Genomic DNA, 26867 nt, shown 5'->3' on the forward strand with positions numbered 1-26867 from the left:
TGTGTGGGAATGGAACTAGCCAAGCACATCACAGTGCATTTCAGGAGGAGCAGGGGCTGTGGTTTTTTACCGAGGATGTGTCATGATGTTCTCAGCTAACCGCCTTGTGAGATGCCACAGAAAGCAGCTAGTCCAGCCCTGCGTTTCCGTCCCCTCCCTTGTGCCTGCACCACGATGCCTGCAAGTATGCAGTGGCTCAGATCAGGGAGCCAACCCTCCCACAAACAGGTCTCTTTTGCAAGAGCTGCCCCTCGTTCTGGCTCGCTCCAGCTATGGTGTGAGAGGTGATGTGAGCATGTGACTGAAAACATGAAAGAATGTAGGACCACATTTTTCATAGAATGATCAAGGTTGGAAGATATCTTCAAGATGATCTAGTCCAACACTCAGCTTAGTACAAATAGGGTGTAATTTTGGTAACTGATATATGAAGGCTGTTAACAAAAGTCTCACTGCTGTGGCTGAAATTCATCTAGAAGTCAGCACGACAGTGTGCTCCTTCAGACTCACTGCTAGAAACATTTGGAAGAATTGGAGAGCTGCTCACAGAGGACCCCTCTGTACTCTACAAGTAGAGAAAGACCACTCACTGGGTAGTAGATATAAATAATTGGAGTTATTTGCAGCTGGAAATGTGCACAGACACCTATCCTTAATAGGCTGGGAGAGTGTTTTTTATGGGAGGTGATGAGGTTGCAGCAGGAAGTAGGAGAAACCACAGACGGTTCATTTGATTACAACCGTCGTCACCTCCATCAGTGGGAGGCAGCTCAGCGTGCTGCAGTCTCACGGGTTCCTGAAGCGGCGGCCAATTCCCATGCTGTCCCTGAGACACCTTTGCAGTGTGTTGTCTTTGTCTCTGGTGTTGAGCATCTGCTTAGCATGGGGCTGCTCCACCTGCTTCTTGCCTTGAGCTTCATCATGAGAGTCCTGAAACTCTTCTGAGGATGTGTAAGCTGAAACTCTGCTGGCTCCCAGCCTCAGCCCCCCGTGTGTGAGTGATCCATCAGCCCCACCATGAGGGCTCCATCCTGCCCCCAAACCAGGCAATGGCCTCAGAGCAATACATGCTTGAAGAAGTGAAACTTGAGGAATTCTCTGTAGAAAGAACAGAATACTCTTGGTGACCTAGGCATCTTTGTGCACCCTACTATAAAAGGCCTCTTTTAAAGAGAAGTGATAATTATTTTTTATTTCCCTTCTTCAGCAATTCACCCAGATTCTAAGTAAAATTGCTCTAAAAATCACCCAGACTCGTGTATAACTTGATATGGGTTTCTGTTTGCAGCTATTGTGGATGATGAAAGGCTTTCTGCAGAGGAAATGGATGAGAGGAGGCGTCAGAATATTGCTTATGAGTATCTGTGCCACTTAGAAGAAGCAAAAAGGTGAGTAAAAGAAAGTACACTTATTCTGGCCTTTAAATGTGGACATTCAGGCCTGTTGTGTTCTTGAGCATCATAATTTTTGATTCAATATCTTGAATTACTTGGATTAACTGAATGTTGGAGTATCATAGCACTCAGCATGAGAAATTAATGCCCAGTATGAAAAGTCTGATTCAAAGAAAGATTTAGAAATAATCAAGACATCATCCTGAAACTGGCTGTGGTGTCCATTTTCACTGAAAATTGGGGCTGCATACTAAAACACAAGGCTGTAGTTTTGTGAGAAGCTGAGTCAGCCTTATGTGACTCACTGGAGAAAGTATTTTTCTCCTGGCTCTGTGGCTCCCTCCTTGGTGCTATTTCTCATGGAGTGACTCAGGTCACTAAGATGGCAGAAAATCACCTGGGCTCTTACAGGTTTAATAATTGAATCATCCTTGTGTTACAATGGTAAGTGCAGGCAGGGCAATAAGAGAAGATGGACTCTGCTCCTGCTTCAGTTCCTACTGGTCAGCAGGCCTCATCTCTTAAAGCAACAGCAACAGTGATGAAACACTGATTTGAAAGTGCACAGAGTTTTGATCACCTTTGTGCAAATGTACTGTGCTATGTTCACTTCATTCTCAAAACAAATATTCAACAACATTTTCATAATTAGAGAGCAGGGAAACGGTACAATATCCTTGTGCTTTTGAAGTAGCTTCAAGTACTGCAATTATTATATATGTAAAAGCCTATTTTGTATTCTGTCTGATCAGACTTTTTCAAAGATGCCTCTTATACTCACGTTATTGCTATTGGCACCACTGGTAGCGTCTTGCTTCTGCTATGTGTTTGTTGATGATGGTGTTTTTACTTATAAACTGTATGTGGATGACGTTCCTATGAATTTCTGTTGAGAAAAGAAACTTGAACGGTGATTAGTAGTGCGAGCTGTGAAACCTTAGTGTGAAGATGAAGCTTGGCATCTTTGTAATGGTTTAAACAAGTGTATTTCAGTCAGTAATCTACTATTAAATTGTGCTCTGTGCCTTGAGTCCACAGTGTTTCCCTTTCAATAGCTGCCAATGGTTTTGTCTTAAGGGTATTGTTATAAAAATCAGCCATTCTTACTTCCTCTTCACTACATTGTTCCATTTGGTGTTGCCTCCTTTGCCCTTTCTTCCTCTTTCTCCTGCAGTGGTTCCCTGTTCAGATATTTAAGATGGCAAGTGCTGTCCTGCTGCCAGGGAGAACTGGCCTGCTCCACATGCTCCTGCTGCCCCCATTGTGCAGGGGAAGAGATCGCCCTCAGTCAGATGAGTCAGCTTGCTATGCTGGCTATGTGAACGCCTTTTGCTGAGTTAGTTTTCTGTGGTTTAGTGAGCTGACTGGTCTGACCAAGGGGTCAGAGGAGAACCTGAGCAGGCAAGAGGAAGAGGATGGGGTGCAGCTGCACACTGGAGAGAGGGAAGGGAGCAGGTTTCACTTGTGGAGGTGTTAGATCAGGTCCACGGTATCAGCTAACCCCAGTGAGTCAAGGTTTGATTTCACTCAAGTTTTCTCCTTGATATGTTGCAACTCATCTATATGCTGCCTTATGGCATCTAGTCTCCAAATTCAACCTTTTCTCTTCTGCTGCTATTATGACCACTTTTTCTTCCTGGCTCTCTTCAACCTTCCCCTTTCCCAGGCCACTTGTCATTTTGAAATTGAGTCCGGTAGCTAATTTGAAGCAGCTCCCTTGATATTTCACAAGAAGATGTGAAATTGTTTTTACAACTAATGACTTAAAATAGCATCTGCTGTGAGTAACCTCCTCCCCTTCCTTGTATTTATTTTCATAGAGATTCTTGCCACTAGTAGTTCTCTAGAGGAAGCATTGTTTTAGTCCATGATGGGGCTTCCTATCCAGGACAACTACTTCCAGGGTTGTTAGGTACCAGGAAGCTTTTCTGGATCTCTGTTTGGAAAATCAGAATCTACTAGTACTGTTCAATGGTGATTACTTCTTAAGGTGGGGATGAGTTCTGCAGTGTAAGGAGCATTGTACTTCCCTTACTAAGGGATTGGGCTGTCATGGATGGAGCTGAAGTGGCAGCATGATGCTGCTGCATGTCCTCCTCTGCCTCAGTGCGCTGGTCCCAGTGCTCATTAGGAAGGAAGGGTGACCATGCAGGGCATGGTGGTGGCCCTGGGAGTGATTTTGGGTAGACAGAGCTGCTGTGAGAAAAAAGAGTGAGGGGAATCTTCTCCCTTCACAGAGAACCATTGAGGTAATTTTGTTGTACCACGAGACACTGTCTCAAGACACTCTTGCTACTGTGAAAACAACAAACAGCTTCAAAAAAGCTTGTAGAAACAAGTAGAAATGCCTGAGTCTCATGGCAGTGTAGCCCCTAGCCCTGCTTTCCCAGGAGGCGACCCACGTTGTTCAGGGAAGCTGAGCTAGTGCCAGCCCCAGGCTCGGATGTCAAAGGTGCATGACCACGCTTTTCCCTGCACCAATCTGTAGAAATGGGAAACATGAGAAAGTTCTGTATCTCTTCTCACTGCATGGTTATTCACCCTGTGAGCTTGATTAGGGGTGAAACTTGTTCATTTGCAGCCCTTGTCTGTACCTGCATGATTATAGCATTTTCGCTGCCACTACAGAGCCTGAACAAAACTGGGGACTCTGGAAAGTGAGATGGAGAGCAACAGGGTCACAATTCAAATGAGACCAGGTGGGGAGGCTGGAGTGTGAGCTTCTTCCACAACACGTGGTGGGTCCTGCCCTTCAGCTGCGCTGGGAGACTGCTTTCACAGGAAACATTCCTGAGTGATGGGCATCTGCAGCTTTGGCTGCTGCTGGATGGAGGGGTCCCAGCTGGGTGCTGCCCAGCTCTGCAGCAGCACCCGTGGGATGTGCAGGCCCTGTTGCCCTGCTGTGTGCTTGTGGCAGTGGGCCTGACTCAGAGCAGGCAGGGTGGTGCCTTCAGCCCCGGGTGCAGCAGCTGGTTGTGAAACCACCCGGAGCGCTGCTGGCTTGCTCACAGCAGTACCCTCCTGGGTGAATATGGGGAGTGGGAACTGCCTTCAGGACATATTTAATCTTTGTCCTGAGTGCTTGGAGAGGACTTCTTAGTATTCATAATGTTGTGGCTATCAATGACAATAGACTGAATGAGTAAGTCAAGGTGAGTTTTTCCAATTGGCAGCTGCTGAAATGACAGCAAATACTATTTTACATAATCGACTGTGTGCAAATACAGTGCTTTGTCCATATTGGAGAGTAATAAATACTGAAATAAACAATAAATAGCAAAAGATCAAGCAGAACATGACTGGGGCTGTGTCAGGAGGCATATTTTGCTTCTCACCATGTTTGTAATGAAAACATTACTTTGCAGCAGCTCTGCACTTTAAAATTCCAGAATTAATTAAACAGGTAAAGAATGTACGCTTTCAGCTGTTTTTCAGATCACTGTTTACATATTTAATTATGGTAGCCCAGCTTTAATAAAAACTTGGCTGAAAGTTCAACATGAAAAAAGAATCATATCACTGGTAGCTGATGCTTCTGCAAATACCTTCTGAGCTAGGCAGAGTATCTGTTACACCTATACAACATAGGAAATTGGTTTTTAAATACAATGAGCAGGCTTATAATATCTGCAGAGGTCAGTAAAGTTTGATAGAGTGTTATATTTGATATTGAGGAAAGAATCTTTTTTTTTTTTTGTTAGATTGCTGGGCCCCTTTCTTCCTGAGATTGCATATCTGATAAAATGAGGTTTTGGTTGCTGATATGTATTTTACCTTTAAGCAAAGTCTCTTGCATATTAAACAAAAAACCAAAAAGGAGCAAAAAATTGATAGCATCCCATTTCCTTGAGCTTCTGAGAAGAAAAAAAAAAAATCAAGAATATACAATTAGGAGTAGGGATTTTTGCACTTCAATAAATTTAGCCATGGATGCCACTGATAGAAGTTCTCCAGATGTTACCCTGACATATATCCAGTATAATTTGGACAATCATACCAGTAAATAGCAAAAGTCTAAGTGGGCATAAACAGCTGTGTTACAAGCCCTCAGGTTGTCTTGTATTATGTGAATTTTAACAGGTGCATGCCCGCGTTTTTCCCAGCCCCAGTCTGGCAAAGGTAATATTGACCACAGCATCCTCCTTTCCAAAGGAAATTACCCAGCACACCAAACTCTGGCTTGGGTTTGGCTTTTGCTGTTGCTTGTCTCTGCTGATATGTAATTACTGCACTGCAAAGATAATACAGATTTGAAGGATTTAAATTGTGACTGAAGCTTTGGCATATAAAACAAATCAAATTTTCACTAAATGTGTTGTGGCTGGTAAGGCTTATAATCATCCATAGTGAAGTAGATACTGTTTCTCTTGGCTTTTTAGAAATTATACCTTCTTATGATAAGATTGAATTTGAGCCATGGAACTCCTTATTTTACTAGCCTTGACTCTCCCTGCTTGAAATGGAATATACTTTGTTTCATAAAGCATATTCTGCAATTTCATAAACAGAGCTGCCAGAATATTTTTTTTCTTGCTCAGCTGTTCAGCAAGGCAGTAACTTTTGTAAAACACTGAAATTTTAGCTTCAATATTAGGACAATAAAGATACCGTAAAAGAAATCTATCCAGGAAATTTCTTTTTGAGAAGTTTTTTTTTTTTTTTAATGTTGAATAAGTAAATTCTCATTCTTCTGCAACTCATTTTCAATAGAAAAACAAATTGTCCTGTTTTGTTTCTAAAACCTGCCTCTTTCATAATGTTGGTTTTGTTAATTAGTTTGCAATGGTTAGTTGCAGTATTGGTTGAGGATATCGTAGTTATGACTTGCTGAACAAAAATGTACTTACAGTTTAATGTACTTAAAAGGTCAAACCTTGAAGTGTTTACTTGGCTTTTGTTAAAGCCAAAAGCTTTGCAGTACCTTAGCAAAACAGAAACCTCATGTTGCCAGGACTGTGGGACCATGGAGGGTGGCTAAGGGGGTCTCTGTTTCTAGGGAAGGTACCAGAGTCCTACAAAGACTTGGTGTACTACGAATGAAGTCTGCCAGATTTTATGTTGCTGTTTCTCCAGGAATAAAATTATGGCAACCATTCAGCCCTGGCAGGCCATGAGTGAATTAATATTACTCAAATACTTTCAGACTACAGGAAATATTTAAAGACCTGTGCCCTTAGTAAATATGAAATACTGCAATCCAGTTGTAAAACTACCTAATTTTAGGCAGAAAATATTAAAATATTTCTTAGTAACAAGTTTCGTATGGGTTTGTCAGAAAATTATTTTGGTATTGATAGTCTACTACGGTGTTGTAAATTATGAACTTTGTCTCCCCACCTCTGCCTGCTTTTAGCCAAACAAAGTACTAGTGAATGTGGCTGGCAGCACCTCTGTAAAGGTAAAATGTTTGAAATTAGGGTGTGTCATGATATGAAATTCCTTGAAGAAAACCTACTTAGCTGTGTTAAACCTATTGCTGAAGTGTCCTGGTCCACACAGAAGTACTGATCAACAAGTGTACTTGCTGTTTCACATCTTGTTCCTCAGCACGCTTACCTAGACTGCCAGATATTGGTAGAACAGCATCTTGTTTTGGAGAGTTATACAATCGTGCTGATAAGCCAGAATTTTTGTGTGCAAGTGTGATGTCAGTGGTATCAATCAATCCAATAATTGGTTGGATAGTGATATTTGCATAAGAAAAGTCTTGATGGTGAGATCTAAAGGCGAGAGAAACCTTTTGTGCTAGTTTCTGTGCAGGATGCATTGACCTGCTTGCTGGCATGTTGAGGTAACATGTAATGGGTCATTGCTCAGTGTGTATACTTGTGGAATAATGATGCCCAGTAATGATGGATGTGACCTTTGTTTTTTAGACTGAACCATATGGCACTTGTCCCATAGCATGCTCTGGAGCTAACAGTACAGTCGCTTCAGAGCCAGTTAGTTTTCTTTCTTAAAGTCTTCCACCTTTCTTTTAGGCACTACTGTCTTGTAAAAGGAATTGTAATTTGTTGTTTTGGTTTTTTTTTTAATGGAAGGCTGACAAATTTGAAGCTCGTTCATGCTCTGCTGCCCGTGTATTGATGTTTGTAGGCTAAGTTTCACCAAGAGAGCACACAGCATTTTCATTTCTCCTTCACTTTCTCCTCTACATCTTGGATTATCTGAGGTGCAACTAGAAAGCTTCCATGACTTTATACCCCACTCACAAGTCTACCCAATTGCCAGATCAAAGCAGTGGCTCCATTCTGCACCCTGGGTAGCTCCTGGTTAATATTAAGCATAACCTGAGGTTGCCTCACCAAGGTATCAGTAGTGGCTGAGTTGTTACACTACCGTGGGGAGCACATGAAGGAGTAGGGACACTGGGGGTGCTTGTACATCACCAACCCAAAAGTCCTCATCTGGAAGGTTACTGAAGGAAAGCTTGGGGCTGAGATGTGCAGAGAGGAACAGAGCTGTGGGGATTAGACGTACTTAGGGCTTGTACCTTGCTTAAGAGAGTCATGCTGTTGGAAGGATCTGTGACAGTAGGAAGGACATCGTGGGAAGGAAGGACATCTTTTGCTTAGTGTTGAAGGGCTTAAGTGTTGCTCTTGACCTTTGGGTAAGTCCTTCTGCACCTGTTTCATATTTACCTGAGAGCAGCCGAGGCCTTTGCTTCTGTGTGTGTTAATGACAGAATAAGTGACAGCATGTCATGGCAGTGCCTGTGCGCTTTGCCCATGCCACCCACTCTGGACTGCAGGCTGTGGTGGCTGCATGCCATGCTGCTGGAGCAGCTGACCAGAGAGTGGTGCATTCTCCCTGGCAAATGTCCCCTTGGACTATATCCCTAGTGTAGCACTCACTGCTTTGTGCTTAATCTCCTCCTCTGGTCCAAGGCACGCAGTCATCATCTGCCTGTTTGCCTTGGACCAGAGGAGGAGATTACCTGGACTGAAGGAATTTGCTTCTTAACAGCCCCTTTGCAGGAGTGTACTTTTCACATGTTGAGATCCTTCTTTCTCAGCTTACCGTGTCCTGGAGAGCTGTTGATCTTTGGAAGAAATGTTTATTCAGGCTCTGTCAGAAAGCACTGTGGGGAGGTATGAATAGCTCTTCACAGGTCAGCAGAGAAGGGTCAGCAGCTCTATAGCACTACTTTGTACTGACCACTGATGCTAGTGAGGTGCCCACAGGTGTGTAGGGGATCTTACTGTGTATTGGATATAAGAAATGGCTGTTCACAAGAAACACGCTGCTAGAGCAGGAGTCTTTTGCAATTACTTCATGGATGCTAGAAATCCACATCTCTGTGACTTAGCTACTGTTTTGAGACTGAAAGTCCTAAAATTGGTCTAATGAATGTTTAGATTTGCAAAAAAACCCCAAAAAACCCCCAAAAAACAACCAACCAATGTGCTGCTGTAGCCTCAGCCCTGGGTGGGAAAAGCAGCTCAAAGACCAGAGGGGTCAGTGCTCATTGAATGTGCAGGCATGGAGTTGCACCCAGCTTTTGCCCTCTAGGTACTGCAAGTGAACACTTTATAGAATAAGACAATTTTTGAGGCGGGTGGTCTGGGTTCCTTTGAAAATCACTTCTGTTGCAAGTGTCCCAACTGTTCACTGTCCAGAGAAGGAGCACTCTGGCAGTTTGTATCTCATATTTAAGAATGGAGTAATGCTGGAAACTGCTTTGGCTGTGGACATTGCTGGCCACAGACCATGTGAATCCTGTGTTGGTAGATAGAGCTGTTGCACAACCAGTGCTCCCCATCATGAGATGGGTGGTGCTCCTCTGCAAGGGGTGTGGTTGCTTTTTAAAGCCACATGCGGTCAGATTTGCTGCTGGGCTGATTGGGTTGTGAGGTTGTGTGGCTCAGCTATGTGCACTGCATGGTGCTTTTGATTGTTGTTAGTCTCCAATAATTCATGTGCTTTTATAAAGATGACTTTGTATTCACCTGTATTTAAATCTAAGGGTCTCTTAAGAGGAATAGTAGTGTCCCAGAGGAGATTAGAGTCTATATGGACTTTGTAGGAGCTTGGACATTTGTCAGAGCGTACTGCTTGATGTTCTGGAATCACTGTCATTTGAGGCTGATAATTTGACAGCCTCCCATAATTGCTTTTGCTATTTTTGTTGCTAGATTTAGATAGGCATGTGCAGACCTCTGTGTGTGGCTAAGTAAACCTCACAAATTCTTTCCACCTCACTCAAATTAGGGAGAGTTGTGAAAATGCCTGTGCTCATGGTTTCTGTTTTCCAGCTCTCCATGTTTCTTTGAGTTAATTATGCACTTTCTGTAATGCACAGGAAGACAGGTTCCAGGGTAATCTCTTCAATCCCAGATTTAACACCAAAAGGGGGAAAGATTCTTTAAGCCAAACCATCCCCTGGAAAATTTAAGTGATATATTTGTTTTTCAGCTGAGGTATGGAACTGGCAGGCATTCTTGAATTAGTACAACTTAAAGTAATTCAGTTGAATGTTTTCTTTAAAACGCAAGGAAAAAAATTTCCTGACAAGATTTTTATTTTACTGTTTCAAATCGAATGAACTTGTTGGTGTCTCATGTGAAGTGGTTGGTGCTATTAGATATCAACTCGCAAATAGATGAAAGACATTGTGGAGTTACCTCTTCTGTGAAAATAGAAATGGTAGCCCAAATATTGCTGTAATCTGGTGCATGTGTTCAGAATTAGCCTTGTGTTAGGCACACAAAAAGAGGAGAGGTTCTGGTTGTCTGTTTCAGCAGTGGTAGCAGGACATGGCCTCGAACATTTAATGTACTCCACTGTTTCTACTGTACATTAGCACCATTCCTGACGACTAAGGCCTGAAATTATTCTGGTAGGATGATGGCTAATGGCATGTGTAATTTCCCAGCTCTCCAGAGGGTAAACAGCTTGACTGCCCTGGGATGAGAGTCCATGGTTTGCCATTGTGAAGATGTGTAATTCCTGCAAGGCAGGAGTACATTACTCACTTTGCAAGGCAGCAAACATGAGAGACTGTATTCTCACCCTGGCTTTTATTGCTCCCATATGGGCTATTGGTGATGCATTCACCTCACAAGAGAAGTGATAAAGGTAGTCAGGCAACTGGAGTCCTTCTGTCAACTATAGTTTGTTAACTATTCCTAAAACTTGTTTGCTGTCAAAGCAGGTAGATGCATTTTAAAATTCGATGCCATAAGGGTGTTAGAGGAGCTCTTCTAATGGATGAAATTGACTTAAACTCAATTCTTTTCATTACCCCTGCCATTCTGTTGTCTAAGTCTGCTTATTGTAGGTCCAAACGCAGAATTTCTCCACTGAGGCAATTAAAAAACCACAGATTCCTGCAGGCATCCATATCCCACTGCATAGAAATTGCCCTGCTGTGTTGTAGCTATGCTCAGGTCACTCATGTGTTTTGTTTGACAGTGGATAGAATAGAAGAAGCTGTGGGAGCAAGGAAAGACAGGGCAATGGCTCACTTGAAGTGTGCAAAAAACCCCAAATAGGAGGCTTAACATGGGAAGAATTTGTGGAGGGCCATTGCATGCAGGTTATGGACCCTGGCTGCTGTTCCTGGGGTGTGAGGCTGGGTGGGGTTGTGGGGGATGCTGCTGCATGCCAGCCAAATTTGTCCATAGGGCAGCTTATCACTGGCCTTGGAGAAAGGTTCAAAGCATCCATTGCATCATGAGTTGCACTCTGTGGAAGGACTGTCTTTAAAGCTTGGCTGTCAAACAGGCTGCTCTAAAATGGGTAAAAATCAAATATCTGGTTACACATTGTGCCAAACTCTTTTTCTCTGTTAAAGAAACAAAGCAGTGAAATGATGTCACATCAGTAGATGTTAAAAGCTGGAATGTATTTCTTTCCTGACAGCATCCAAGTTGCAGATTGCATCCCCTCCCTTGCTGTGATCCAAGGAAAGCACAGTGTGCTTCATTCACATACATCTGCATTTGCCTGATGTGCAGACCCGGTCATGTGGGATTTACTTTGCAGCATATTTGGGGGAGTGCCAGGCCTTGGTCTGGCAGTCTCTTTGCTGGAACAGAGTTCAGTGGGATTCGTGACTGAAATTGGTTTCTAGGGCTTCCCATTTTTCTGTTTAACATCTACAGAATAGGGAAGTGTGGACTTGATCCACCCAGTAACTTTTGAGGCACACTATCTTCAACTGTTTTAAACAACAAAAATCAAAATTCCACTTAATGTTGAACATAAGCTATTGGGAGAGGAGAAAAAATTGTGGCTTTTTGGTTTTTCTCTATGAAGTACTGATGGCATTGAAGGAGATGTGTGTTTGCAGGTTTTTGAATTTTTAACAGCATGCTTTTACAGTATTTTCAGATCCTTTGTTCATGTTTATTTTCCTTCCCATGAGAGCCCTGATCTTACCTTGTGATTAGTATAATACTTAATACTGGGATGTCTGCTGTCTATCTTGGGGAGAGCTTACACTTAAAGTCTTGGTAAATGTGAAGTAAAGTATTGAATGGTATTGGCATTTTTTCTTTTTTTGTGTGTATAAAGCCACAGATAATTTTTAATACTCCTGCTGCTTTCTGTCTCAAAAGAGACCTTGATCTGTTTTTCCTAAGTAAATATAGTTCTGTTGTGATTCCAATTTCAACATTTTCTCCACTTCCTCAGTATCAAAGTGATATCACATGACAGTTAGTAGCACATACTGTTTTTCTAATTGAGAAGCAATAGAAGAGAAGAGAATTTATTCCAGAAGTGTTATTTATTTGTGAGCTTATGCGCTCCTACTCGGTTGAGAAAAAGGTAGGAGTATAGGGAGGCTTCTCATTATTATTATTGTAACGTCTTCTGTTTCTTTATTGTTGACGAACAATATAAGTAAGAAAAACCGTGTCTGCTAAAGTTTTCAGTGTCTGAAACTTGCAGGGAGTAACTCATCTGCTGTGGGGGTTACTGGCTGAGATTGCAATGGTATTTTCAATGTCAACAGCAATTATTTTGCTTCTTGGGAAATCATAGAGTATCCCGAGTTGGAAGGGACCCACAAAAAACATCAAAGTCCAACTCCTGCCCCTGCACAGGATAAGCCCAAAAATCACCATGTGCCTAAGAGTGTCATTCAAATACTTCTTGAGCTCTGTCAGGCTTGGTGTTGTGACCAATATTCTGGGAAACTTCTTCCAGTGCCCAACTACCCTGTGGGTGAAGAACCTTTTAATTATTATAATGATGATGATAACAACAAAGGTGATAGCAATAATGACCATAATAAATAAAAAAACACTCATTGAACAACCTTTTCAGACATTTGTAGAAGTCTCTGACAAATGTTTGAATTTTGCATTGCACTGCAAAAAAAAGATTGGGAAAGCTGGGGTAACTGGAGGATTTAACAAGATTGACCTTTAATAACCTGAGGTGCCAAGGAAGAGGCAACAGAGTGCAGCTGCTGAATTGAGACCTCTGAAATCTGCAAAGGGCTCCTTATGTACTGAATATTCACTGGGGTCAGCAAAACTGTTATTTGCATTTGTTCTGCTTTCAGCAGATAAAGTCAAAATCTGTATCTGTATTCTGCCAAACTGTAATTGGCAAGAGATTATATTTCATGCATTTCTTGTTTGTATTCATCCTTAATGCAGAAAGAATATGTTCTGTTCATCTCTGAGCACTTTCACCTTCTTGTGGCTTGTCTTTAGATTTCAAAACCAAGGGCTGAACTCTGCCATTGCTTTATGGGCTTCATAAAAGCCTTGATACCTACACTGCAGTGCAGAATTTTCAGCAATCCACTAGTTTCCAGCAAGTTCCAAGAGAAAACATGCATGCAGTGCTTCTGAATTGCATCAGTGCCAAGATCCCGTGTTTCAAAAGGACTGTCTCAGGGCAGAGTTCACAAGGCTCACTAGTTATTGTGCTCCTGTGCTGTCCGAACTGGGTGTCACCAGAGGAATTGTATCTTCTCTGAAGATCCTGCTTAGCTGGTACTTTGATAACATGATTAGATTAATAATTAATGCTGAGTGTGCTGTGTGGCCTTTCATGTGATGCAAGATGTGAATAAGCAGGTGACGGTAGTGAAAAACTTCCTCCAATCTACAAAAGGCTTATGGTTCATCACCAACAAACAGGGCATAATAAGAAATTTGTAGAATGTTTTGATTTTATCTGAGTGTTTTTCTCTTGTTTACAGGAATGGCAAGGATTAGGAGTGAGAGGGAGTGTGAGGTTCATTTGGGAGTTTTCAAGAATAAGCAAATTCCTTTTAACACTTTCCCCTCTCCCCCACTCCAACCAATTGGTGAAAATAAAACTGGTATGAAAATGGTTTTCTGGCCTTTCAGAAAGACAGTTCACCAAAATAGCCCCTTTTTGACTTTTTTCTTTTTGACTTTTTTCTTTTTTCAAGAAGAGACTCACAGAATAAGGTGGAAGAAACAGTTCTTGTAAACGAAATGCTACGACAGTTTGTGCTTTTCCATGCATGGAAAACAGTCCTTTTCTTTTTTGGGAAAAAAAAAGTGCTCTTGGCTGATGTCTGTGCTTAAAAGGTGCTGAAGGAATTACTTGCTCTTGTTGTTTTTCAGGTGTTCCACTTCTCAGATTCATGTAAAGAACAAAGCCCCTGACCTTTCTCTGTGGTCACTTTCTCTTAGCCATTTTTTTCAGGTCAGATAATTGTACTGATCCGTGCAGTGCTGGGACAGGGCAAGGAGGGGTAGCCTGGGTTTGCTTGAGCATCTCTGGCTGCAGAAGCAGGTACAGAAGAATACTCTGTAGCTGGGGTTTTCCCCCTGCTACAGAAGAGAATACTAAATTTCTCATGACTGGTGGTGCAAGGATTTGGGAAGAGTGTGTGCAAATTTGTTACCTGAACTAGGTCTAAAAATATTTGACGTGAAGCATTCAGCTTTTTGAGTGTTGCGGTTAAAATAAGAATGTGTCTAGTGTAAAATGGGATATATCACCTCAAGGCAATGAATCCTTTCACAAGGCTGCCTACTAGTAAAAATTCTGTCTGGCAAGCATTAGAGCGTGGAAGTAAAACAAGAAAACTGCTTTGTTTAGAAGTACAGCTTTGGTAATGCCTGATAAAGCACTTTCTAAAATAACAGTTGTTAGTGCTTTTGCACAATACTGCTTTCATCGAATTTTGACATTTAAACATTGAAATACTATGGCGTTAGTGTTTGCAGAATGTTTTCATGATGACCATATTACTCCAAGGAGTCTGATCAAGGAGCCAAAAAACTGAATAACCTCAGGCATCTTTTCTCTTGCTGCATCATCTGTTGGAAAGTTTCTCTCAAGGCACACATTCAGAAATGATGATGAAGTACCTTGACATAATATGTCCTTAATGAGTTTAAAGTACAATTCTGCCTTGAATAGAGGTCATGTTTTAAAGGTCAAAAGTGCTTAATCTGGTGATAAAAATGAGCCTATTTCATTATTCATTTCTGTTAGCTATGCTGGTTTATGGTGCTATCAGTGAACTGTACTGGATTTTCCTAGAGGTAAGACTTCTAACTACAATTTATTAATTGATGTGAACCTGTCAAGACACATCAGAGGCTTATCACTTGATCTGCAGAAGTTTCCTAACAGCTTGTTAAATAGCCATGGTAGATTTTCAAGGTTGGAGACTGGAAGAAGTGTTTTGGATTATAATGTGAGTGTAGATGGACTCTTGTATGTGATTTGAAGATGGATTCCTGCCACTTTCCTGAGAAAAACAGTGTAAGAAACAGTCAGTAGATGCTTTATAGTGATCCAGACCTTTTCTTCCTCTTTCACTGGGAAAGTGCTGTGATACAGAGAGGAGACTCACAGCTTTGTTTCATTTGACTTGCTTCAGGTTTGACAGTTTTCCATTATGTGAATAGTAAAGAACCATGCACCCAGGTTTCTAAGGAGCCTATTAATTCCTTTTCCTCTGACTTGAAAAAGGCAATCTCTAAGATTTAACTTTTTCGTGTCAATTTCTGGGCCTGCCTCATTAAAGTCAGCAGTAGCTCTGTTCTTCTGGTGTGTAAGGATTACAGATTGCAAGTCTTCACCACTGATTGAGTGTGTTGGAGGACAAATCTGATACTAGCTGCTGAAATCATGGAATGGTTTGGGTTAAAAGGGACATTAAAGACCACCAATTTCCAAACCCCTGACTTGGGCAGGGACACTTTAGACCAGATTTTCAAAGCTCCTCCGCATCTGGTCTTGAACAGTTCCAGGGATGGGATATCCACAGCTTCTTTGAGTGACCTGTTCTGGTGCCTCACCACCCCCACAGTAAAGAAACTTTTCCCAATATCAAATGTATTTCAGTTTTTCCTCCCCTGTCACACCCATCTTTCCATCAAAAGTCTCTCTCCATCCTTCTTGTAGGCTCCTTACAGGTATTGGAATGCCACATTTGTGTTACCCATAAGCCTTCTCTTTTTAAGGCTGAACAAACCCAAGTCTCCCTATAGGAGAGGTGCTCAGTTCCTCTAATCAGCTTGGTGTTCCTCCTCTGGGCTTGCTCCAACAGGTCCATGTCCTTCCTGTCCTGGGGGCTGCCCAGAGCTGAATGCTGAATCCAGCTGAATCCAGACTCTGGGATTTCACCAGAGCAGAGGGGTCCAATCTCTTTTTTCTGTCACTTCTCTCCCTTCACTCCCACTAGGTCTCATTTTGGAAGTGCTTTATTAGCAACTGAAGATCTACTTCTACAGATAAGGGGATATCAAGGTTCTGACTTTATCAAATTATTGCTCTGATTAAATCTGGGTTTTTTGATAGGTAGTTGCATTGATCGAGGTCTGTGTTTGGCATGCTTTTTCAGAATATTTGGGGAAATACTGTTTTCCAGATACTCTATGTCAGTGATGTGTGCTACACTGAACTCTGAGTGACCTACTTGAACAGATTAGGGTTGAATACAGTGAATATCCTGTCTCGCTATATATAAAAGGCATTGCACAGCAAGTATGGCACTGCTGCAGCACATATGGCTTTCTGGTAGGCAGGCAGAGAATGAAAACTTTTGAACATGGTGCAGTGCAGATGCTTTATTACTGTCACTGAGTGTGCCAAAGCATGAGGTTTGGATGAGGAAATAGCAATACTTACAGACGTGCACTGCTAAAAAAAAACAGGTACGATGATGTTCAGTTGCTCCCTCTGATGATACGTAATCAAATGGTTTCATCAACAGAGAAAGAGGGAAGGGAAAGATGAAAAGCTATTCTGAGTGTGATATTTGAATGGTCACTTCTGTTCCATCTGAGTGTTGGGGACAGATTTGGGGTTGCAGTTCCCTGGATACTGATGATAAAGTCTGTTCCTGAATTTGAAGAGACTTTGTCTTGCTGCTCATCTGCTTTAGTCTCAGTATGTCCTGGGAAAAGCAGCTGGCAAAGTCATGAATAGTCTTTATGGCGGAAATTAGACTAGGATGACATCAAAAGAATTCAAGTGTGAGCTTGAAGGAAAGGAACCAGATGAAGAGCAGAAGCAAACATGTGTTGATGGTGTGGGGGAGTAGAGGTGACCCATGCAGGGAGAGGAGGAACAGCCACAGCAAACTCTGCAAACTTCTCCCAGGAGCCTGCCCCAGCAGGCCACAGTCAAGCAGTGGAGGAGGAGATGAGGAACTGAGGGGAGCTTTTCACATGAGGGGAAAGATTGGTTCTTCAGAGGATGAAAAACTGTTCTTTGCCTCAGGCATGCAGGCAAGAGGTGTATAGACAGATAGAATTGAAAGGCAGTGAACTTGTGGAGTGGGAAAAAAGGGTTGGAGTCCAGTCAGGTTGGAGCTGTGGTGAAAGGGATGGATGAAAATCCAGGTGGTGACATGTTGTGCAGGAAGTTGACAGCCTGCAGGACCATCAGGTAATGTAGGCTTGCCCCATGGTGGGCTTCTGATAGTTGCCAGGACATAGTTTTGTTGTAACCTCTCTTAGTTTAGCAGATACAGTGCTAATACTTCCTGTGTGTGCTATGAGCAGCTAAATTAGTAATGATTATGCGTTTTTTTTAACAATTCTTTTCAATTTTTGAAATTTTGAATCAGTACAGTTTAAACATTGATCTTCCCTCAGAGCAAGTGCTGAGTGCTCACTTCTGTAAGGATAAGAAGATCTTTGTTCTGGTCCATCCAAATGTTGAACTGTAAGCTCTGTATACTCAGGGGGTAAACAGTGATTTGCATCTAATAATGAACTGCAAAAGCACACTGTGTTCTTTGCTCTTTTGAAGTAGCTTAGAAGTGCTGTAACTCTCAACACATTTATGCTAGCTATGTGGTGATTGTTAGATCACAGCTCTGTACTTGGTGGGGGACTCAGCTACAGGGATGGGGACGAGGTCTGCCTATCCTTGCTGGTACATTCCTTGAAGTGCCTAAGACCTGATAGTCACTGATCCCTAAATTAAACAACTTCTGATCATGTCAGATTAAACAGTTTATATGACCAAGATATTTGACAATCAAGGGGTAATTTGCTATAGTAATTTTGACAGTTAAAAACATGTTGTTAAACACTTTAAGTGTGTTACAGTGGAGTTTTTGTTTTGACGATGGGCATTATAGTCAAGGACCGAATAGCCAAAAAACTTGAAAGTAAACAGGACAAGACAAATCAAATAGTGTTTGAAAAACAGAGACCCATACTGTATATAGAAGCACAAATAAAAAAATATCAAACCAATGAAATAGTTTGGGAATTGGGAAAGATCACGAAACTTAAGGAGCCATCCAGACTTGGTATGAGGTTAATTCTTGGGATGAATTGAGTCTTATTGGTGAATATTTTGTGTTGATCTGGTAAAATCTGTGACCTGTGAACTATCTAAAAAGAAAATTCATCCAGACAAAGGCGCATGCGACGTATTCTCTAGGTCAGTTTTACATGATCATTCATTGCTTCCTGCTTAACTTTGAATCAGCTCCTGGTTTGCTGTTTGTCATCTGTGAGAAGTGAATGTGAAACTTAAGTTCTAATTATTGTCCTCTGTTTCTGTCCTTTCTTCTTTCGACTTTACATGGGACGAAAACTTCAAACATTTGGCTTACTGGACATGTATCCTGTGCAAACCTGAGCAGTGTTTCCTGAGCAAAACATAGGACCTGTAATTTGATTTATACCAGTTATTCTTAACAGAAGGAGAAATATAATCTGTGCAAGAATACTGAGCATTTCTTTATGCAGTTTCTATTTTTCTATGATTTCATTTAAGAAATACTAAAATCCCAGAGATTTGTTTCTTGCTTGCTGTTTACTAACTGATGCACTTTTACTCATATGTACAGCGCTGCCTGCTGTGTCCCTGCATCAAAGGCTTTCTTTTGTACTGTCTCTCACATCTGCTTCAAGTGGGTGTGTGCCTGATCTAAAGCAAGCCGAAAATCCTTGACTATTTGTGTAGCCTGAGCAATATTTTAAAAGCTGCTTGTTAGCTAATGGCAAGCATGAAAATTTAAAGCATGGTCAGGGAAGGATTTTTTTAAAAAGAAGGAAAGTGGCTGTGGGGATAAGATCTTGTATTTTTCAGCATATCTTGTTGCCAACCCTAGATGAAGCCTAATTAGTGTCTCTCTATTTTTTGAAGGGGAGGAGGGGGAAACCAAAAACTACAAAAGTCCAAACCTCGTTATATGTTCCAACTCTTGTTCTGCCTCCTTACTTTGGTTTAAAAAACGTGAAGTTTTCTTCTGGCTCCCTTTTTGCAATTCTGTTACAGTCAATCTGATTTCTTCCCACTACTGCATCTTCCTCTGTCTTTGCTTTTGGGATGCTTGGGAGACTTGCTTCCAAATAGGCTCCCACCCTTTACTGGCATCCCCTTCTTTGCCCCAGAGAAGTGTGCATCTTTCTTTATCTTGAACATCAGAAGCAATTATTTAGAATCATCTCCCTGGTTTTGCAAAGGCAATAAATTATAATTAAAATACTGTACCAATTAATCTGCATGCTCAGCAAGTAGGTGATACTTTTACGTTACATTCACATCATAAGTTTTTGCTGCAATGAGAAACCCTAACTGTGTGTTTTAATGAGATCTTAAATTCTATAGAATTTCATCCCCCCAGGTCAAACTTCTTGTTTGCAAGTGATGGAAGTTTGCCAGTATGCTGTTCTTGAAAAGAATCATTGTGTAATATTTGTCCTTTTAAGCTATCCTGCCCCATAACAGAATGCTATCAGCTCAAGAATGCTGCTTTTTACATAAGAACATAAGCATAATGACATGGAAAACAGATATGCATCTGTTGATTCTTATTGAATGTTCAGACTTGGGCTTAAGAGGTGCAAAATTTGTCAAAGTAAGTCACCTAACCATTTGGTTTGTTTATTAATAAGCATGTGTCTACATCTTGGTGTAGTCTTGTTTCTGGAAGGTTTCTTTTTCATGCAAATCATGATTGCTACAAACTAAGCCTCCCTGACCTGAATAGCTTTCATCCTCTTTCAGAGCAAACCCTGGCAGGTGTGATGTAACCTGGAAGAGATTTTCTCCTCTTGCCTTCAGCAACTGGGCACTGGTAGAGAAAGTGGCTGCTGTGCTGTACTCCTTGCTGGCTGACACTTTTTTTTTCCTGGGAAAGACACTTGGTTTGGCTTCAGAACAGCTGTTTGTTATTATGTGCAGTGCAGATACTTTTTCTGGCAAGGATTTCTCCATTTGGTGTGCATGAAGGTAGAAACACTAGATACTTTTGGTTCAGCTAACGCTCTTCTCTGATGCTCAAAGAATGATTTGATGGTAGCCAGATGTTCATCATTGTTAATCTTCATTCCACAATTTCCAGGCATTGGAGATGATTGTCTTTTATCATTGAATTTGGAAGCCCTTGCAATTTACTTGCTATTTCATTTTAGTATTTGATGTAAGGAAGGAAAGTGACAATGCAGCCAGTGTATTGGGCAGTGTAGACAAATAGTGCTGGCTGTGGCTTTTATTGCATGTAGAAATCAAATTAGCATTCAGTTCTTCTAGGTTGTGATCTCATCTCATTCTCCCCATAGGAGCACACTTGCTTAAGTCAATATACCCATCACTGACTTGCTGATTAGGCATCACACAATTAAGTAGGAAATGTGTACATCCAGTACTCACAGCCTAATTAGTCTTATTTGTAAGTGTAATTTATCAGAATTATAGAATATGTGGAGTTGGGGATCTGCTGGATTCTTAAAAATCTATGGAGCCTGTAGGATCCACCCAAGAATCCTCAAAGAGCTGGATGAGTTCGTTACAAAACCTCTCCTGACGATTGAGTGGCCTTGGAAGTCCAGAGAGGTCCCAGCTGACTGGAAGCTGATCAAGTTGTCCCAGATCTCAAAAGAGGCAAGGAGGACAACTCTGGTAACTAGAGGTCTGTCAGTCTCAGTTCAATGCCTGGTAAATTTATGGATAAGATTATTCTGGGATGTTTTGAGCAACACCTGAAAGACAATGCAGTCACATATCACAGCCAGCATGGTTTCATGAGAGGAAAGTCTGGCTTATCAAACCCGATCTCCTTTCATGACAAGGTAACCCACCTAGCTGATCAGGGGAAGCCATTTGATGTGATCTTTTTGGATTTCACTAAAGCTTTTGATACTGTCTCTTGCAGGATCCTTCTGGACAAAATATTTGGCACACAGCTGGATAAACATTTCATGTGATGGGTGAGCAACTGACTCCTGGGTCAGGCCAAGGGGTTAGCTCAAAAAACTAAAGGGGATGTTTGGCTTTCCCTTTGCTGGGGAGCCCTGATATAGTGGACATCGGTGGGGATTAGCAGTCAGTAGTGAGGCAGAGGTGATTATAACACGCGGAAGAACTCTAATGAAACTATGGAAACAGCTTTCTGCTGTATGCCAGCGTTGCTGTCTGGGCACTAACCACTTGTTTGAGGTTATTGCGGCTTCCGTCAAGGTACTTGTGGAGATCTGGAGAAATTCCAGCAGTTATACTAGTAGCCTGTTCTGGGTCAGAATGAATTAGGCTTCGTTGTTTTACTTTGGTTCAAGAAGCACTCTTGGTTAGAAACAGTTGCCAAGTGTCTCTCTGTGCAAGATTTATTTCCTTTGAAATGGATATATCAAAGAAGACTTCTGTGTGAGCACTACTGACCAGATGAAAATTTATCATGAAGATGTGGTGTCAGAGCTGTTAAAGTCAGCCAAAAAGCCACCCATATTCTCCTTTTAAATCATAAATTATTCAAAAGCATCAACTTTGGGTTCTTAAAAAATAACTCTTGTTGTTTTGAAATTATCTCCATCCAGAATGTAATTAAATACCACTTGGATTAAAAAAAAGAGGTTTAAATAGAGATTGAGTATGAAAAGAACAATGTATTTGTTTAATGAGAGTGTTGAACCATTCTACTGGAAAGCAACCTTTGCACATCAGTGTGTTTGTCACTTAAAAGCGTAGTGATAAAGACACACAGCCTTTCTGCCCTTGCTCTCAATGCTAAAGGTGGAGGGGTCATACATACATCTGTAGCATCTAACCTGCTGTGTCCGATGGTCAACTTCAGGCACTCTGTACATGATGCCATTTTTTAGTTAGTGATTCAGATATGGCCCACAAAACCTAGGCTAAGAATTCAGGCCAGAACGCAAACTTAGCTTCAGCTGCACAGTAACGTAGCAGCTTTGGTGATCTCTGCCTTGGAAGCAGAGTAAAGAGTTTTTAGAAGGTAATGACTACCACTGTCCTCAGACTCATGTCATTGCCTCAGTTTGTAGAGGAGATGCATAGAGGACCATGCATATAGCAAGTATTCAAATCAGGCAGAACAGACCCACAGCTCATAACAAAACACACCGATCTCTCTGGCAAAGAGCAGGCATGTACATCTTTAAGATGCTGGGGTAGTGACCCATGATTTGGTGACAGCCTTTGATCTCCACAAAGCTCTCATTTGTAGATTAGTAAAAAAAAATTGAGCAGCAGCTTAGCTTTGCTAAAGATAATTAGACTAGTCCCTCTTAGTCCTTCATACATTTCATGTAAATGCATAGAAAAATGTCTAGATTCATTAATAAAATAAGTATTAATTGGATTTCAGCCTGACATGATTCCAAGTGCTGCGTTTCAATGCCTTTTGAAGGAACCAAGTAACTTTGAGCCTTCATTCCTCAGGAATGCTGCTTTACTTGTGCTCCATCTGCACACACCTGTGCTTTCCCACAGTGCAGCTGCTGGAATAAATGACTGTGCTCTGTAACAGCCACTTGAATAGTGCCCAGTGCTGTTTGTGTGCAAAGAAGCATGATGTCTTGTACCTAAACTTTAGGTCTAATGGTACTCAGAACAGAAGCTCATTATGAACCTGTCACATTTCTTCCTGCTCTGCTTTTGTCCTCTGAAGTTGGTAGTACAGAGAAATTACATGTTTAAAATAATTTTTAACTTGTGAGAAACTGAGCCTCAATGAAACCTCAGAGTATTATGAGATTAATTAATAAACATATTTGTACTTAGTTGGGTATGCTGGGAAGTAAAATGTGGAGCTATGGTTCTCTTGTCCTGCCTGTGTAACTGTCCCTCCAGTTTATGTTCTCTGGTATGTTTCTCATATTTAGGTGAACTTTTAGATGCACCACTGAAATTGTCATAAACTATTTGCTTGGAGTCTTCTGAGGGCAAGAGGAAACTTACAATCGCTCTGTAAAGCTCAACACACTGATGATGGCAAACACTTCTCAGGGAGTGGTTTAAAAGGAGTATGAAATTAAGACACTCACATAAATGGATGAACCTGGTACTAAAAATAACAATTTCAGATGTAGTTGATAAAAAGTGCTTTTGTAAGTATTTGGAGAATATTTTACAAAGCAGGCAACAGATCTGGCTAGTCCAGTAGTTTGACTTGAAATACTGGCTTTTGAGAGTAAGCGTAGATAGTGCATACAAACCTGCAATATTTTATTCTGATTGATAAAACCAAAATGGTGCTGCTGACTAGCTTGTTTAGAAATCCAATTTTCCCATCAGAAATACTGTGCTTTTCCTTTGTGGTTTCAATTTGCATGTGAGTATGACAGATGACTGACTTGACTCACCCAGGTGAACATTGGTTAGTGCTCCTGGTCCAGACAGCCATGTCCTGGGAAATTTGTCTTTAATCAAAGACCTGCTCTGCATAATAAGAGCAGGAGTGATTGTTGCATCCTAATTCACTGAGCACAGGAATTAGAGAGAGCCATTCTTCCACTACTTTGAAAGCCTTGCTCTCCCCTTGTTTTCACAGGTGCAGAGAAGACACATTTTCCCATCTTTTTTTGAGATAATAAGGTCTATCTAAACTACTTTTAGCTCACCATGCAATTTATCATATTGTGGTATGGACACAGGTATGGTCTTTTATTTTAGAAAAGCAGATAAAAACAAATACTGATTTTCTGTCTTGAAGCATTCTGTTTTGAATAATTTGATATACAATTCAAGAACCTGTAGGATTTCCTAGCATTAAAATCATCAATATTCAGAAATCCTCATAAACTTCTCTGCTAAAAGACAAACTGTGTATTGTTAAGTCCATTTAATTTCTGCATGAAAGTTGACCAACATGGTTGGATGGAATATTTTTTATAACATTTAAAAACAGAGATTTAAAATTAGCCAAGTGCATAATAGCTTAACTTGGAGAGCTTTCTTTGTGACTACTTTTTAATGCTAATGTAGCTTACCATATGTGGAGCAAAAAGGGGTAAAGCTGAGGAATTGTTTTGGTAGCTGAACTTGATACAAAATGCAAAGCATTGTGAAAATCTGTGCTTTCACTGACAGGGCAGAGCTGGCTTAACGACAGCTTTGCTCTGTGTCTTTGTACTGCTGAGAATTTCTTGGCTTGTGGAGGCCACCTAAAACCTGTGTCTGAAAATTCATCCAGTGCTGTGTGCTTGGAGAAGTTAGCATCCTCCACAGCTGGAGTGCAAAATTCTTCAGGATGCTGTGGTCTCTGCTAGAGTTCAAAGAACATAGTGTATCATTGGCCTTTCCTTGACTAGAGGTCAGAAAACTGAAGTAAAAGATGACCAAAAAAATAAGTAGAGAGCACTATACAATACTCTAACATGAGGGTGGCTTTTTAATGGTAATTGTGTTAGTTTTTTAATGTCATGAAATGCAGAAACAAATTAAATGTACTTGTTGGATATAAATCATCAAATTATGGTTACTTTTAAACTTTTAAAATTACTTTAGAGACCAGGGGTAGAAAAATCTGGAAAAAAGTCTGTTTTCAGTGTCACATGAAGGAGATGTACACATATCACAAACTCAGCCACAGCATTTTGGGTATTTTTAGCTAACACCATTATTTGGGAGGGGACAAATGGTTGTGTCTGAACCAAAGAAACATTGGTACAAACCTGTATCTTCCTCCTGTATGCACCACTGCCTTCAAGGAGCAGTGCTTGTTCTCTCTTGGAGTACATATCTCTTTAAGCAATTAATTAATCTGTCATTTGGTGTGCAGACAGCCCTTCTGGTGGGCAAACACTTGAAATTAGACTCTTCAGTTGTGGTAGATGAAATGCTTCCAATACACCTTGAAAAGAGTTATTAGTGTTAGATCTTACCCAAGCTACAAAATAAAAGCTAAAAGGAAAGTAGTGTATGTTACTGCGTGCCATGCTTTTATCTGCAGACAATATTTCTACTGTCTCTGTCAGCTGTAGATAGTCATTTAAGTCTTCTGGCCCTAAAGCAACCTTGTTCCCAAACTGTGACAGACTTAGAAACAAAGATTGGCTTTAGAAACAAGATCCAATTAGTGACTAAAGAGGAAACATTCTTCTTGGGGTGGATAAGTGTCTGGATTCAGTGAAGAACTGGAAACACGTCCATGATAATTAGCATTATTCCTCAAGACAGTCTGTAATAAGAAATTGTTTCCATAGTCTTCTATGTGTCTTTCCATCTATTTCCCAGATAAATTAATTGGAGGGTTGGGCAGTGTTGAGTAGAGAAGCCTTGTTGTAAACCCGTAGCCTTGCCTTGTGAACAGGGTTAGTGAAACTGCTGCTTACAGCTGTGGAAATGTTCAGGTGGAAAAAGCAGATAAAGTAACTTGTACCTCAGTGTGTTTGCATACCTGCCATTAATAAAATAATCCATGCAAGCATGTGATGGTGTAACTGTGGTGTTTGGGGATGTGGAATTGTATTCTCCTGATCTTTCCTCTAAGGTGCTGCCTTTCATTTATATCTGCTTTTTCTGTACTGAGCATTGGCTGAACTTGTCTGGACCCCATGGTCCACTAGAACAATAGAAACCTTTGAATCGTGTGCTTCCCTAGCTAGGCTCTCCCCACATTTTGCAAAGTGACTCACAGGCTAGGCTTGCCAGAGTTGCCAGAAAATGATGTCATCTGGATACTGTAGTATCCCACGTACAAACCAAAGGCTATTTAGAAATTAGGCTGACAACTACAAAAAGGAAATAGCTGCATTTCAGATGCGTATCTCAATTTTAAATCTGTATAATTGTGTGTGTGCTTATTAAATACAGGAGTCATGCAAAAGGCAAAAAGAAAAAAGTGCAGAAGAAAAGCTTCAGTGTTTCTTGAACTGTGTTTTCTGATGACCGCAGAGTGGGTAATCCTGTTCTCCTGCTGTTTGTCTTGTGCCAGCAATAGTTCATGCAGTCAAGCCGTGTCAGATCAGGGAATTGATTTGGTCAAACACTAACATATGTAACTTGTGTTGCTGCATTAGTTCTCAGCAGGATCAGTTCCCTGATTCTACTCTCCCCACTATCCCTGGGGCACTGCTGTGGCCAAAATTGAAGGGAAAATGCAGACAAGAGTGCAGTAGAGAATGGGAAGCAGGAGAAGCACGTTAACTTGTCCAGTGGCTATCTACCTGTACCATAAAGCAAACTTGAAATTATATCCTTAGCCTCACTTAAACAGTTTGGCAGAATTTCAGGTGTAGACATCTTATGTATTGACATGAGATGCTTCTTTTTGTCCTCTTCACCCTCCTCTACGTGGTCCAAAAAACCAACATTTGCTGTTTGTGGTCACTGTGCCTTACTGGGACCTGGAGAAGCACTGCCCTGGCAAGCAACTTGCCATCCTCAGGAGTCTTTTGTCACAGCAGCTTGGGGCACTCTGATGCTGGCACACAGTGATGGAGCCCCTGGCCAGTGGCCTGCACAGGCAGATGAAACGCGCATTAAGTAAGATTAGAGTCAAAGGCTTCTCCTTTGTCAAATGTCAAAGGCAAAAGAGGCGAACAGATATGATTTTGTGGGAAAATTAATGGTCTTCTAACACTAGTTTTTTGTTCTGTTCCTCTCCTGTTTCTGGCAGATGCATCAATTTGAGTTCTGCTGGTTTGGGAATGTATGTGGAATTTCACTTGCTACTAACCGTCATGTTTTCAGATGTCTGACCCTGGCCTGGAATATGGTACACAGTGTATTCCCAAGATAAATGAACTGAGCAGCATGTTTCTTATGACTTCATTTCTGTCTCTGTGTTCTGTGTTAAAACCAAACAGTGAATGA

At 41.2% G+C, this 26867-nt stretch overlaps 1 protein-coding gene across 1 annotated transcript in view; it reads left to right on the top strand.

The window, feature by feature from the left end:
* Positions 1 to 26867, top strand: part of IQGAP2 (IQ motif containing GTPase activating protein 2) — a 123100-nt gene that overhangs the window by 20327 nt on the left and 75906 nt on the right. The window contains exon 2 of the mRNA XM_054282706.1: positions 1289 to 1388. Within this exon, the coding sequence (XP_054138681.1) occupies positions 1289 to 1388 (100 nt within the window). The remainder of the gene's footprint in view (positions 1 to 1288; positions 1389 to 26867) is intronic.

Source organism: Melozone crissalis, unplaced genomic scaffold (assembly GCF_028551555.1).
Source record: "Melozone crissalis strain CALT ecotype California unplaced genomic scaffold, PUWL_Pcris_2 ptg000005l_1, whole genome shotgun sequence".
Taxonomy (NCBI): Eukaryota; Metazoa; Chordata; class Aves; order Passeriformes; family Passerellidae; genus Melozone; species Melozone crissalis.